Here is a 16891-nt window from a genome sequence, read left to right on the forward strand (position 1 = left end):
ATGAATACGAGATTGCCTAGCTTGTTAATGTTTTTATTAATGCCACTTATGTTTTTGTTAATACAGTACATAACACTGATCAACTGAATGAATGTAACATGGCAAAGATGAATGCACTTTAGGAAGTTTAATGTAAGGTAAATGTAATTTTGGTTCAATGGATTTATTGCATTTTGAGAGAAAAAGAAGTATCATGGATTTATTGCATTTTGGGGGAAAAATAATACAAATAATATAAAAATAATTTTTTAAATAAATATTTGAAAAACAAAACCTGGATTTTAATTTCTAATATTATAATAACCTAAAGATGCTATGTGAAAGTTTGAAACAGAAAATAGTGGTTTTCAGTCTTGCCACTTTCTTGGTAAAGAAACAATATTTTACTCAAATTAATCAAAATGGATTTATTGCGTTTTGGAACCAGACTCTTCATTTGTTTATTCATACATCTGCTTGTTCATTCAGATATATGTTACTTTTTTTGTCATATTTTGTTTGTTTATTTATTCATATTTTAGTAGGTATAGTTTGTTTACAATTTTTTTTTCTTATTTTTTGATTCTTTTTTGGTTTTGCATTAATGTTATTCATTAGTTAATTTGTACATTCATTAGTTTGAATCATATTCTTACGTATTAAATATTTGTATGTATTTTCATAATTTATTTATTGGTTTGCTTATTTGTTCATGTAATGTTCAGTCAGTCATTGTTTTGAGTTCAGATTTTTTTTTTTTGATTGATTGATGGATTCATTCATTCATTCATCCGTTCGTTTCTTCATTAATTGTCTTTATTTGTTCATTCTTTTTTGTTAGTTTGTTCATTAATTCTTTTATTTATTATTAGTTTGGTAATTAATTAGAATCATTATTTTATTTGTTTATTTATTGGATTGCTGTTTAATTTATTCATTCATATTTTGTTATATTGTTATTCATATATATGTATTTGTATTTGTTAATGTTTTCAGTTGTACATTCATTTATTTCATGGTTCTTTCAATAGTTTGTTTGTTCATTCATTTGAAGAGTTGAAGCATTTTAAATAACTCATTAATTTCTTTGTTCATTCATTTATTTCTTCATTAGTTCTTCAGCATCAGTATAGAAACTCACTGTGACAGCACATCTCTCTCTCTCTCTCTCTCTCTCTCTCTGTCCCTCACTCAGTTTATGGTTTGTTCTATCTTTAGCTCTCTGTGTGATTGAAATAGCTTCTCTCTGGAGGCCGGCAGCTCTCAGTGAACACACACTCAGTAGAGCGTAACGATTGAACGGGGTGAGGTTTCACACAACAGGAGGGTGAATGTGGAAGACTCCAGTGGGCCCTGCAGGAAAACCCTACAAACCCAAATACACACACACTCGCATGTTTGTTTCTCTTGCTAGAAAGCATAACACACACACACACACACACACACACACACTCTTTTTTTGTTCTCTCAGAGGTCTGTGCAGGGCGTGAGTGGTTGGAGGCCGTCAGAATAATGAGGCCAATGAGATCTGTCTTCCCTTTAGATCTCTTTCGTCTTCTGTAACTCGTTCTGTAGTTTTATTGCCTCCTCATCTTCTCTGACTCAGAAGTGATGGTGTCATCCCCTCATTTAAGAAATTCTCTTAAGATCAAGCCCTGCTGGAAAACATCGGCCACCCTGAGATTGTCATGTACCTGCTTCACAACTCGTATGTATGGATATGAATCTGTGAAACTAGCCCCTATAAATGGTTATTTACACAAGAATGATGAGATTCCACAAAATGGCAAGCTCCAGGCTGGCTTGTTTTATGCCATTTCTATGCACAGGATTTCATCAGTCAGCTTTTTGTTTTGGGTGGTAGATAAAATGGATCCATCTCTATACTGTATACCTTTATATTTGAATGTGTATGTCCATCTGTTAATTTAATTCATTGTTTTCCCTATAAAGTGCAAACTATATTTGTTCTCTTGCATAGTTCTCTTAATTGTTTATTCATTCACTTATATTTTTTAATACGTGTGTCCTTAATTTTCTCATTCATTATTATCTATACTCTATATTGTTTTGTTGAGATGTTTGTTTGTTCATCAATTTTTATTCACTTATGTTCAGTGTTCACTTATTAGTTTTAACATTTGGTTTTCCGGTCATTAATACATTTTCGTAATTATTCTTTATACACTACCATTGGTACGTTTTTTTTTTTTTTTTTTTTTTTAAGGAAATGCTCATCAAAGGTGCTTTAATTTGATTTTAAAAAAAAATGCAGTACAAACAGTAATATTGAGAAATATTATTTTAAATATTATATTATTAACTTAAAATAGCTGTTTTCTCTTTAAATATATTAAAGCATTGTTATTTCCGGTCTTCACTGTCACATGATTCTTCCAAAATAATTCTAATATATTGATTAAGAAACATTTCTTACTATCAGTGTTAAAAAAAAAAAGAAGTTGTGCTGCTTAATGTTTTTGTGGAAACTATATCTTTTTCTGGACCCACTTTATATTAAGTGGCCTTAACTACTATGTACTTACATTTTAATTAATAATTTAGTACAATGTACTTATTGTGTACATACATGTTTTTACATTGTACTTATATTTTAAAAAAAAACTACATGTAATTGCATGTATATTTAATTTCTGTAATTACATTTATAATTGCACTGTTGACCCATACTTTACACCTTAACCCACCCTTAAACTTACCCATACCTCCAACCCTCTCCCTAACCTTTTGGTTTATGTGTTTGCTTATTTGTTCATCTGGTATTTGATTCACTCATTCATTTATTTGTTTCGTCTGTTCATTCATTTATCCACTCATTCATGTTTAGCCCCTTCAGAGAACATGTTTAAAAACATGCTTAAAACATGTTTGACTGCTTTTGCATGTTTTATTGGGTTGGTTACTGTCAGAATACGTGACCGAGTGGACCAGAATCCAATACTTGAGAAGTCTGATGGTGTGTCTGCATGAAAGCAGTTTTCTGTTTTGATGGTTTTTGCACAGCGATTGCACTTTTGAGCTCCATTTGCGTGATGAGATGGCACTTTATTTTAAACTGTTTGCTCTGGTGGGGTCTGCTAAGACGAGGCAAGATGATTGACAGCGATGATGGAATTTTAAAAGGTTTTGCTGTTGCTTTTTAAGCAGGAAATGCACTTTAACCATTTTAAATAATGTTTACATGATGCTCCCCCTTTTAAGTAGATTACAGAGATTACAGAGACATGGGGAAAATGGGAAAGTTTGTTCTGAAAGAATCTGCAGTTCTGGCTATATGCAGTTGAGCAGAGAAAGCCAAGATCTCTCTCTTTCTCACACACACACAAACACACACACACACACACACACACACACACACAGTTTCTCTCAGCCCCAGGACTGACTCAGCTTCTTCTCTCTCTGCAGTTACTCCATTCAACAACTTCCTCTGTTTTTTGTTTTTTTTTCACACAGTTTAAATATTTTGTTCTTTTTTTATGCTAATATTTATCTTTGTTCTAGCCATCTAGATAAAAACTCAGCAATTGTGAGATATAAATTTATAAACGATTTGAGATGTCACAATGACCTATTTTATTAATTATTGTATTCCATGGCAGAAACAAACAAACAAAACGAACAACAAACATAATTGTGAAATGTAAACTCAGAATTGGGAGAGAAAATGTAAAAGAAAAAAAGGTTTATATCTCACAGTTCTAAGTTTATAATAAACCTTGCAATTCAGACATTGAGGGAAAAAGTTGTAATTACTTGTTGTTGTTTTTTTTGTACTGGAATTATTCTCCCTTCAAACCGGACTATCTTTCATTTGTGGAACATAAAGTAAGAATCAGAGCTGCTTTCTTCAGTACAACTAAAGCAACCATGAGTGACCAGTGGCATTCAAGCTCCATAAAGGACAAAAAACATCATAAAAGTGCCAAACAGTATTTCATATGACCTGTGCACTATACTTCAGGTCTTTTGAAGTCATAACATCTTATTTGGGTTTCTCATACAAAGCTATCAAATGACTGGGGACAGGGCACAAGTTAAGGGACTGTACTTATTACACTGCTTTTATGGCGCTTTCATGTTATTCTTCAAGAACCACACAGGCCTCTACATGCTTTCATGGTGTGAAGAGTTTGGAATGATGTGAGATATGAGTAAACAATGACCGTTTTCAATGTTAAAGGGATCATAAGCTGATTATGAGCAGCCATTTAAGATTTGGGATTTTCTTCAGTTGTAAATGAATTGGTCTGTGTTTAAGATCCATGATTCATGTTTCACTTACTGATGTGTTTTATTCTGTCTGTCTCTCTGTAGACACTGGAGGCTGTGTTGACCTTTAAATACAGCGGAGGAGCCGGTCAGGTGGAGGGCTACTACCGCGAGCTCAGTCTAGGGGTCAGAGTCGATGTTGAACCTTCAGTTTTCTTCACGCGAGTCAGCACTTTACCTGCCACCAGGTATCAAACATTTCATTTACTCTATGCTCAAAAGGCAAGCCAACATGTCTTAAAAAGACCTTTTTTGCACCTACAATTGAAACACTATTTTTTTTCAGTTCGAAATTACTTAAAAAGAAAAAAGTTTCAGTGTTTTTCATTTTAATATCATATCAGTTAATAGGTCACACCTTCAGTAGTTTTTATTTTTATTTTTTATAATACAGTTTCTGAACTAAAATATTTGTAGCATTTTTTTAAATCCAGTTATGTTGATGATCAGGTTTTCTAGCGCAAAAATCAGTTTTTTTTTTCTTTCTCTCTGACACCTACAATTAAAAAACATAATTTTTTTTTTCTGTTAAAACTTACTCATAACTTTAAAAAAGTCTTTGTACAGTTTCTAAAATCATGTGTGTATCTGTTACAATTTCTCTACTTCACAGTTTGAGCCATCATAGTTTCATAACATTTTCTTTCATATTTTTTAAAAGTGCAGTTGAATTTTACTCAGGTTTTCTTGCATAGAATTCAGATGTAATTTAGTGCATTTTGTTCTATGACAAAAACACTATATTTGCAATTCAAACTGAGAAAAGAAAATATGGATGTTTTGTTTCATTGTACAGTTGCAAAAATGATGTTTGTAATTGTGAAATTATACGTGAATCAGTTATAATTTCTCCACATATCTGCATAGTTCGCACTGCCATTCTCTTGATATCATAACAATATTATATTTCACATTGTATGTCAAACCATATATATACACATATGATTTGACATGCAATTTTACAAGCGAGCCTGAATCTAGGAGAGTTAATAAAAGCAATAAAACAACATATCATCTCAAATGGAATATAAACACTGTAAACAGTTTAAAGACGAATAAGATTGTGATTATGTGGGCAAACAGCATCAGAGCACTATGAAACCTCACTGTACAAACACACTGCCCTGTAACGGTATAGGTGATAATTGCTTTATCAAGTCTCATCTGCTGAATGAATACAGCCGCAAAGGTCATTTACGAAGATGCCACTCACAGTGCAGTGTTTAGTGTGATGCAGCAGAGGTGGTTATGAATGACTGCTGTTGAGACGGAAAGATGGAGAGAGGGACAGACAGATGGAGATGGATGGAGAGAGAGAGAGAGAGACTGATCACACCTTAGTAATGACCACTTGAAGTGACTCATTAGCTGTAATAATATCAGCTGTCTCAGTCATCTAGATCATTTATCATTCCTGTCGGATGAATCGGCTGCTCACACACACACTCTCTCTCTCTCGCTGCATTACTCTGAACATTTCTCTCTAATACACTCAGGACCATAATGCATTTAGCAGTAGCCAGGTATTTTTTAAATGCTACGTTTTTATGAAATTATTTTTAAGCATCCTTATTCAGTAATCATGAAATTTAATGTAACTTATAGGGAAACTACTTTAAAAGAATAAATCAAATATTGGTTTGACTGTCAGTGTAGTAGAGCTGTTGTAAATTATGAGCAGATTTTTGCTTGGTTGCAGTTTCAAAGTAGCTTCCTCAGCACCGCTCTGCGTGCCTCATTCTGAACTTTATGGCCGTAAACCTCAGATTATGATTAGCTCATTTGTCCACACAAGTCCAAGAAAGTTTTATTCGGCCAACTGGACACTGGCCAATAACAACCGCGGCACATATAGAAATAGAAAGTCCTGCTTGTGGGGAATGGGTGTGAAATTTTCAGCAGTCGGTTGGTGGATGGGTTTCTCTGAAGGCTTCGGGTGCTCTAAGAATAGCAGCACTAAATGTGAACACACCTCATTACATCCCTACGAGGACTACAGGTTTATAAAAGCAGCGTGTAATGTCTTTATTCATATCTAAAAACGCCAAAAAGGCGTTATAGGTTAAGGTAAGACTATAGGAGTTATAATAATATAATATAATATAATATAGTATAAAATATAAAAATATATATATAAAATCCTTATAACTCCTACCTTAACCTATAACGCCTTTTTGGCCTATATATATATATATATATATATGTATGTATGTATATTATACTATAAACATTATTATATAATATATTATAATTATGTTATTATATAATTGTCGGCTTAAAACACATCTCTTCCATCTTTATTTGACCATCTTTCTAATCTTTTTGTATTCTATTTTCTTTTCATTTATTATGCAATTGTATATGTATGTGTGTGTGTGTGTGTGTGTGTGTGTGTAAAGACCTCTAACTAGCTTGCTCTATTTATTTATTTTTTATTCCATCTGTTTTCTTTTTATTTATTATATTAGCTAAAATCCCATGCTACGTGTACAGTGTTAACCTAACTGAGACTTGTTATAGCACTTATATATCATTGCTCTTTTTGTTGTTTCTGATTGCTTCCACTGTCTTCATCTGTAAGTCGCTTTGGATAAAAGTGTCTGCTAAATGAATAAATGTAAATGTAAATAATACAATTCTCTAAATGACTAAATAAAAGTCATAAAAATAAAAATAACATAATAATAATCTTAACTATACTAGTAATTTAAAATTATTATTTATTATGATGTATATAAATAAATTATTATTAAATATTATTTAAAAATATTTTACATTACACATTTAAATGAAATATTGTTGATTATGGTCTTCTTAATTTAATGATGTTATCATTTTAGTTTACTTTTTAAGAATGTATAGTAATTTATTAAAAGACAATAATATTAATTATAGTAATATTGATATTCAATAATAATACAAATTTTATTTCACTTTCATTTATTTTTTTTATTTTTATTTTTTTTAACATTGATGTATTATACGATATACTACATTATGTTCTTGTGTTGTTTTTACAAATCTCTCTCTCTCTCTCTCTCTCTCTCTATACACAGTAAAGTCTTGATAGGAATGGGAAGCATTTCCACACGTCCACACTCAGACACACTAATGTTCAGAGCCTCTTGTAGGATCCACTTGAGCGAGCTGCAGTTCTTCAGCTCACTACCTCTGAGGAGATGAAATAATGTTCCTCAGATGAAAATCTTCTGACGGGTGGGTCCAGACAAATGGCCCGTCGTCTGCACTGAATGATATAGGCAGAGTAGAGGTCTGTTCCACATCACAGATCTGATGAATAGTCATTGGACTGCCTGGATTATTTCTCTTTATTTCTCTCCTTAAAGATGTGGGGACGATGCTTTCTAAAGACATAAAGCTGGCCTGCGACTAATGCCGGTGTCTTTAATTCCCACCCACACCTCTTATGTGTGGACAAATGTACAGCATGTGTGTGTTTGACCAAGTAAAATCAACAGGATGTTGTAAAAAGCAACAGTTTAATTACTAAACTCATACACCATTAACACATGCCCACTTCACCATCACTTTTAGACACACTTAACACACAGATAATACTGGAAGACCATTAAATGAAAACGACCTGTCTTGAAAAAGCTTTTATCTCTTCTGTGGTGTGAGAGGATATACTGAGACGAGGAGCTCCGGAGGAAAGAAAACATTCAAATGTCAAATCAAATAAAGCTACAGTCTTCCTGACATTTTATCTTTGACAAATCCAGTGCCTTAAAGGGTTGTTTGGGGTTCAATACAGCTTAAACTCACAGCTTAAAACATGTGCATTCATTCACTTAGAATGGAAGTCTGTGGAGTGTTGAAGCAGCCAGGATGATTTAAAGCAGGAATCTGCAACTTACATTCATGTTAAATAGTATTTATTCTTCTTCAGTATTGTTTTTAGACATTTTTATTTTTGCAACTTTTATCACACAATAAAGACTTTTGTGCTTGCAACTCTATTTCTCTCCATTTGAATGTTTTCAGAAAAAATTGAATTTCTGTGACAAATGTAGAATTGTGATATGTAAACTCAGAATTGCAAGAAAAAAGTCTGAATTCTGAGATTATATCTCTCAATTCTGACTTTATTTATGAATTCAAGTCTGAATTGTGAAACAAAAGTCATCATAATTACTTTTACTTCATGTATTTTTTTTTCTTTGATGGAAACAGGCTTCCATATTTAATTTTTATCTTGCGGTGAAAATGGGCTTTCATATTTAATATATTATATAATATATTATATAATATAATTATATATATATAATTTTTTTGTAAATTATTAATGAAAATATTTTAATATGTTTATCACTGTTTTTGAGTGATATAATAGTAAAATAAAGTACATTTATTGTAAATTGATGTGGATTTAAATGCTAGGTAGTAGTTATAAAAAAAATATAATAATAGTAGTAGTAATTGATAATACATGGCATTGTTATTATTGTTGATGTTAAATTTTTTTTAGATATTTTGTTATGGTACAAAATGTATTATTGTATATTATTGTAATAGTAACATATTTTAATTCTATATAAATAACAATTAATAAATATTCAATTATTAATAAGGAATGACTGCATCAGATTTAGCTTCACACAGGCAGTGTTCGCAGTTCTTTGGCATTAGGTCAACATGTATAATCTACTTATGGTTATGTTATCAAAATGGCATGTCCTTTTTTTTTACATTTCCAGTGTCCACAGACTTCTACTTTAAGTCCATTACATGCTTATTTGTAAAGCATTTTTCACAGTCCATGCTATTTCGAAGCAGCTTTGCAGAACATCTTATCTTATTGTCTCGAAACCCCCAGTGAGCAGCTGGGCAGCAAAAAAGGAAGATTATGAATACAAACCTTTTTTCTTTCTCTTAGTGAGATCCAGAATGTGTACTAAGAGAGTAAATGGGGTCAAATTCATGCTGTGTTTCACTTAAAATTTTCCTCAGTGTGTTCCGGCGGTGACGTCATTTGATTCCGCTGCTGGAAAACTTTCGGCATCTGCTCAGGAGTTGAGAGAGATTGATGGAGAGCGAGAATGAGGGATGCTCGGTGTTGAGTAAGCATTGGTTGGCACTCGCTCTCATTTTCTCTCTGCTATTTAAATCTTGGCAGCATCTCTTGTGATGATTCATTCCCCACTGATCAGTGTAAGAAATGAGAGAAAGAGAGTGACATACTGTATGTCTTGACTGCTCTGCTTGTTGACACACAGCGGCCATCATATCATTCAAAATCTCTGCTGTTTATGTGTACATGCTGCCCTTACCTCACTAAAGTGTGGAACTGAGAAAACATTTTTTTATTTGTCCAGCCAAATTATTTATAGGTAGGAGTCGGACACTGGAAATCTGGCAATCTGATGTTTTAGTAATCCAAAAACGATCTACATTTAAAAAAAACATAGTTGAGTTCAATCTTGATTTTTACCCGTTTTGAGGTTATTCTACTCTACTCTGCTGTACTGTAGAGTTAAGACCACACATTAATTTCTCGAAAAACAAAACAATGGAACTGACTCAAGATACTTATCCACATGATAAAAGAGGTCGTGAATGTCCCAAAAATAGCAACTCGAACAACGAAGTTATGGTCTTATGCCTTTGTACGGCAGCATTGCTCACTGGGGTTAAAAGAGGTCATATCATGGTAAACTGGCCTTTTCTTGCTCTATTGTCATCCTTGAGAAGACCTACCACCGTGGTGTCATCTGCAGATTTGATTATGGTGTTGGAGCCATAAACAGGAACGCAGTCATGGGTGTTGAGGGAGTACAGGAGAGGGCTCAGTACACAACCCTGTGGCACACCGGTGTTCAGGGTGATGATGGAGGATGAGAGGTTATCTAGACTGAGGTCTGTTAGTCAGAAAATCTAGAATCCAGTTGCAGATGGGTGATTCCAAGATGGCTGAGATTTACATTACATTTATTCATTTAGCAGACGCTTCTTCCAAAGCGACTTACAGATGAAGACAGTGGAAGCAATCAAAAACAACAAAAAGAGTAATGATATGTAAGTGCTATAAAAAGTCTCAGTTAGGTTAACACTGTACACATAGAATGGGATTTTAAATAATATAATAAATAAAAAAGAAAACAGATGGAATAAAAAAAGAATTGAGCAAGCTAGTGTTCGAGATCTTTACACATACACACGTATTCCACCAGGAAGGAACATTTATTTTAAAAGTCCGTAAAAGTGACTTTGTGCTTCTTTGGGATGGCACAATCAAGCGACGTTGACTTGCAGAGCTTTACTTGATAAAAAAAAAGCTCTTTTACAAGCTTTACTTGATTTTTGCTTCGAGTGGGGTCAGAAATATTTTTATTCAGAATGTAATAATTACATGAAGGGATGTTTGAGTTCTGTACTTCATTAATACATCTTTCTCCATGTTTCTGCAGCACTCGTCAATGTCATCTACTGCTGGATGTTTTCAACTCGACCGAACATGAGCTCACACTGTCTGCCAAGAACAACCAGGACCTGGTGCTGCACGCCAGCGAGTGTCAGAGGTACATGCACTCACACACTCTCTCACACAGACTCCTCCTCCATCAGTGAGATGTATCGCTGTCTGTCTGGCTGATTGAAGTCTGTAGACTGTCAGACGGCATTACCTGTCCCTCTCTTGTGCTGACAGCTCTCCATTTCATGAAAGTTACTCTCATGAACCAGAGCTGCAGCTGCTCACACTTTCTGACTTTCATAGAGCTTCGGAGAGACAGACACACTTACAGTGTCTCCATATACGACGCAGCAGGTTTTTGATACGTCTCTTAGAAATTGCCTTTAGGGGCTTTTTTTGAAGATTTGCAGAGAATTGCAAACTTAAGGAGACAGCATTCACCACATGAGATTATTTTGTTTGAAGGAATGAAGGATAAAATGCAAATGGTACTGTTTTATTCCCTTTCTGACTTAAGTGTTTATGACAAGAAAAATCATGATTTAAAAAAAAATTTTTGTAGGCTTATGTACTCTTTTTGGATGCTGATAACTTAGACCCAGGTAACTTATGAAGAGAAAAAATCATGTCAATTATTAAAGGGATGATTCACCCAAAACATCAACATTCAGTCTTCTTTTACTCACAAGCGCGTCATATGATATTGTTTTGTTTGTGAAATACAATAGGAAATGTTCTCTGAAAACCTTTTTCAATGCTACCTCTCTCAAATCACATTTGCATATTCAAACTCGCCATCATGGTGGAACCACTCAAATGGTGTTTGGTGTCATTGACATTAAATCTGTTGTGACAAATCTTTGAATATGCTAAATTAGATTTGTGTGCTACAGTGGAGAGCAAGATATACATTTAAAAATGATTCAAATTTGGTGTTTTGGGTGATTGGTTTTATAAATATAAACCGTATAATGGTAATAATAAGAAATGTTTCCGAATAATCATGTGACACTGAAGACTCTTTTGAAGGGTAGTGTTTTTTCTTGTGTTTCACAATATGTTTGATGGTAGATTTTCTAAATTCATTGTTCATTTTGAACCCAGTGTCACAGCTGTAGCGCGCATGCACACTTTCCTTTCTCTCTGCACTTTCCTGTCCACTAAAAGCATAAAAATCCAATCGTGCTGGAAATGTAGCCATCATATAGTGCTTTATACGTTTGTGTTGACTCGCAGAGCTGAATTTTCTTCGTATACGAGCTCTTCTGATGCTCTGCGTGTGTCGTTCCCTTGTCTTGATCACCTCCATGGATCACCCGATTAATGACTCGATTGGGAACTGTGCTTCTTTGGCCAATACCTGAATCAGAAAGAATTGATGAACAGATTACAGAGTTCAGAGATTGATTCTGGAGGATGAAATATAAATGGCTATATGCTGATCAGTGTGTGTGTGTGTGTGTATACTGGTTATTGATCTCGTAGAGGGCTAAATCGGGTCTCCGTCTCTTTAATGGAACTGTGTGTGTCATGTGTTATTGTGTAGTTCTTCATACTGATTCTTTCTATCTTTTCTCATCTCGTGTTGGTTCTGTGTCTTCTCCTCTACCTCGTTCTGTCATTCTGTATGATGAATGCTTTCAGGGGGATGTTTTTTTAAAGGGTGACACTGTCCTCGCTGTATACCCAAGATTCCTGTCAGTCATCTGTGGGCCACGAGCATAACAATGAGGCGTCCAGCGGTGCGAGGGTTCACCTTCACTAATCGATTTCTCTGAGCCTTAGATCTCTTCAGCCCTCTTTTTTCTCTTTGAGAACTGAATACGCTGGAGTTTCTCTGGGTGTAATGCTGTTGTGTTTAAGATTCAAATGATATCTTGAATCCTTTCTTGGTGCTGGGGTTTTTTTCACTGGTCTAGGGCCCTTTCTGCTTTAAAAATAGCATAACATCAAAATTTACCCAATTTTCTCTGTTTTATCTTGAATGTTTCATCAGTGGATGTTAAAATTCAGTTTAATTCTATTCTATTTTATTATATTCTATTCAGTGGATAGAGCAAAAACAAGTATATTTTTCCCCATTTCTGAACTATCACCTATTGGCAATGCAACAAGGATTGCTAAAGTCAGCAGATTCTCCTAATAGGCAATCTCTGTGTAAAAATAACATGATGATGCCACATTTCTGAAGGCAGTTATTTGGCTCCAGATCTCAGATGAAATTAATCATTATGACGCCCCTCTGCAAAATGCATTACTCAGTAAATATTCATCCATGCAATTTAATATATTGGCTTGCTTACTTCCTCATTTATGTATTTCTTTCACCTAAATAAGGTTTTAGCTGTAGAGCTGTGGTAACACAAAATGATTGTGTTAGAAAAACCAGCAGGCTTCACATCACACATCATACGTGTGTCTTCCTGTGCATATATTTGATTTGGATGGTATCTTGTTTCAACTGTGTCACTGATTTATATCCTTAAATCATAAACACATACCATTAAGGGCACTGAATTTGTGACACATTGTGCATTTTGTGTTTTTTACACTCTCTCTACTTTGTGTTGGTGTGACATTCTCTGCTCAACTTCATTACCCACCTAATTTAAACAAAAGCCTGTTGCTGTAGAAACAAGCCTCTAAGTGCTTCCTCCATGATGAAGGGCCACTTTTCCCTTTTTACTGTGTGTGTGTGTGTGTACTGCTATTTTCCCTTTCCCAGAGTCTCTAGATGCAACTGAATGTTTCTACTGTAGCTCTATTTCAAAACATAAGATGCCTATATAGGCATCATGGAAAATAACTCCCAACGGAGAGCAAATTATGCTGCCTACAAAGAAACCTTGTTTATGCTGCTGCTAAGGCATTCGTCACAGAGATTGCAATTCAAAAATGTGAGCTAAGCTCAGTGAAAATTAAATTCAAGATGACAGACTAAACGAGAGACAAAAAAAAAAAAAGTTGATTATTTGGATATAGTTATATAAAACAATAATATATTAATGATTTAATTAATTTCTGGCTCAAGAGTTCAGTCCTGTATGTTTGTAGCTATATTTCCAGTACATTAAATAAAATAAAAAATAATAATTGTATTAATTTTAAAATAAAATTTAATGAATTTTAAAAAATGAATTAAATACGATTTTAAGAAAATAATAATATTATCACAAATAAAATGTTTTTTTTTTTTTTTTTTTTTTTTTTTTTTACAATCATCACTATTAAAATGAAGAAAAAACGTACACATACATAATTTCGAAGGGATTTAATAACCTGTCATGTTTTCTGTGGACTCATCTGGGGGATTGTGTCATTTGGAATGTTTAAAATGAGAGTTTCAGTTGAATGACACAATGAGTTAATGTGATGTTGAGATGCTGCTCTGATGCTGGGTGTGGTGATGCGGCGTTGCTGTGGCGCAGTGATGCTGCTGTGTGTGCCGTAACCGGGGGTTACGGGGAGGCAGTCTATAAATAGCTCAGTGTTTCTGCTGCTGGAGTCACGGGAGAGAGCACACACGTGAGCTAAATATAACCCTCTCTATCACTCTCTCTCTCTCTCTCTCTCTCTCTCTCTCTCTCTCTCTCTCTCTCTCTCTCTCCCCCTCTCCTCTTTGAACACACAGTCAGTGACTCTTTCAAACTGCAGCAAAATACCTTGGTCGCAAAAATGCTGGATCTGTACTGTAGCTTTCTCTTCCTGAATAGATGGAAGGATAGATAGATTCAATATATATTAAGAAAAATATTGAAGATTGAAAATTATATTTTCTCTTTCAGAATATATATATATATATATATATATAGAGAGAGAGAGAGAGAGAGAGAGAGAGAGAGAGAGAGAGAGAGAGATAGATAGATAGATAGATAGATAGATAGATAGATAAAATATGTATTTAATATCTATATTGAAAATTGAACTTAAATTGATGTACTTTAATTGCTTGAAAAAAAAATGCTGCAAACTGGTTGTTTTAAAATGCAGCTCCTGTAAGTGCATATAAATGGCTCATGTCTTTTTTTCATTGATTGAACTTAACAATTGAATTCATATTAGCTAGTTTTAAGTATATGTGTGACTTTTTCTTTTCATTTCCCTGAGTCACCTATATATATGTTTATGTTTGTGTGTGTGTGTGTGTGTTTGTGAATATTCTGCAGGCTTTAGATATCTGCTTCAATCTTGAATCGTTGTCTTCTCTCTCTCCCTCCCTCTAATTTTTGTTGTTCCTTGGTAGTGCTCATGTGTAGAATGCTAACACCCTCTGTCTGAGTACAGATGTGTTGATACTGACAACAGATGATGAAGAACAGGGATGTGTGTGTTTGTGTGTATATGTTTCTTTGCACCTGCACCTGTGTGTTGTGTTTGAGGTTTTACTTTTGCATGTTTTGTACATCCATGGTGAGAAATGTCAAGAAACTCAAGAAATTCAAGTCATGTTTCATCACAAATAGGAAAAAATGTATTTATAAAAAATAATACAAAAAGTTTAATTTTGGTTTATTTTTAAAACAGTAACTGCTGATTTAGTTTTCTCATTTGAGTGTCTATAAGGGGATCTTTCTGTCTCTCTCGTTGTCTGATCTCGAATCTCTCCGCGGTTGGGTTCATTACTCTGGGCATCTCTGTAGAGATGTATTTTCCCCTGTCTTTTCATTTCTGTGAGTTTTTCTGAGCGCTGCTTATGTTTTGCAGTGAGACGTCTTTGTTTGGAGTTTGTGTGAGTTCTCATATAAGATTCCACATCTCAGACGTTGTATTTATCAGTCCATCATCTCTCCGTGTCTCCTTTCACTTGTGTGTTGTTTTACAGGATCAGTTTACACTCAAATCAGATCACATTTACTGACACGTCCATCAGTGTCAAGCTCAAGACACCTGCAGCCTCTTCACCGACGTTAACCTCTCGTCTCATAAACATCACCACTGACTGCATCAAAGAGAAAGGAGGGAAGAAGGAAGAAATAAAGATCTAAAAGGAAGGAAAGAGGAATCAAAAAGGGAAAGAAAGCAGAACAAAAACAGAAAAGAGAAAGACAAGGAAGCATGATGGGTAGAATGACAAAATTACGGAATGAATATTGAAGAACAGAAAGAGGAAGGATGGAAGGTGGAACAGAAGGATGAGAGGAAGAAAAAATAAGGAAAGAGTTAGAAGTATAGAGGATCGAAAGGTGGAAGAAAGGTAGAACAGGGAGGAATAAAGGAAGAAAGAACTATTATGGGAGCAAGGAAGGAAGAACAGAAAAAAGGATGGAAGGAATGATGAACAAAAAAGGAAGGTAGAACAAAAAGGATAAAGGAAAGAAAAGGTAAAAGGAAGAACAAAATGGAAGATAGGAAGAATGCAAAAACAAAGGAAGAGCAAAAAGAAGGGAGGTTAAAAAGAAAGAATGAACAAAAAGAAAAATAAGTAAAGATGGTAGAAAGGGAAAGGGAGGTAGAATGGAGGACGGATAGAAGAATGGAGGAAGGAAGAACAAGAAATAAGAAAGGAAGGTAGAATAAAAAAGGAAGGTTGAACAAAAGGAAGAAAGGTAGAAAGAACAAAGACAATCCTGTGAATGAATGAAACATTGGCAGTACAACAGAAGGGAAAAAAAGCAAAAGTATAAAAGAACAGAACAGGCATCTAAAATAAACTTAAAGAATCACAAAGATTTCTTAAATAATGTCAAAGTGACACAACCATATAGACAAACATATGAAAGAGTTTGGAGATGAAGGAGCAGAGTAGATTGAGACATCCAGCCAGATTGAGCTTCACTGATGTCTGAGCAACACTATCTGAGCGAGTCGAGCGTCTCAATCCACTGCAGCCTCAGAGCGCAGATGCATGAAAGAAGAACCATAATAAATAATTATTTCCTCCTGCGTGACGGCCAGTGTGCCACAGGCTGTGGAAACAGAGCGAGAGAGCGGCCGCAGGCTGTTTGTGTTTTCCTTAATGTGTGTGTGATGAATTATGTATCAGTGTCCTCAGGGATCTCGGCCTGTTGTCTTCTGTGGACTGGATGAATGAATGAAGGAAGAACTGGGGTCTGTCCATCCGTCCGTCCATCCAAAGTATTGTACTTTATTTGAGCTTTATTTGAGGTCTAAGGGTATTTTTGTACACGTGTGCTTTTTTCAGTTGCATCTAAATGGCTAAAGTATCACTGTAATCAGTACAAACTTGGC

The 16891-nt window shown here is 34.5% G+C and overlaps 1 protein-coding gene across 4 annotated transcripts in view; it reads left to right on the forward strand.

Moving 5' to 3' along the window:
- The window catches only part of LOC127935454 (trafficking protein particle complex subunit 9), a 181469-nt gene that overhangs the window by 107898 nt on the left and 56680 nt on the right, over nt 1-16891 (forward strand). For all 4 annotated transcript variants that reach the window (XM_052533331.1, XM_052533334.1, XM_052533330.1 and 1 more), the window contains 2 exons: nt 4315-4457; nt 10698-10808. In XM_052533331.1, coding sequence (XP_052389291.1) covers nt 4315-4457; nt 10698-10808 — 254 coding nt within the window. The remainder of the gene's footprint in view (nt 1-4314; nt 4458-10697; nt 10809-16891) is intronic.

Source organism: Carassius gibelio, chromosome A19 (genome assembly GCF_023724105.1).
Source record: "Carassius gibelio isolate Cgi1373 ecotype wild population from Czech Republic chromosome A19, carGib1.2-hapl.c, whole genome shotgun sequence".
NCBI classification, from domain to species: Eukaryota; Metazoa; Chordata; class Actinopteri; order Cypriniformes; family Cyprinidae; genus Carassius; species Carassius gibelio.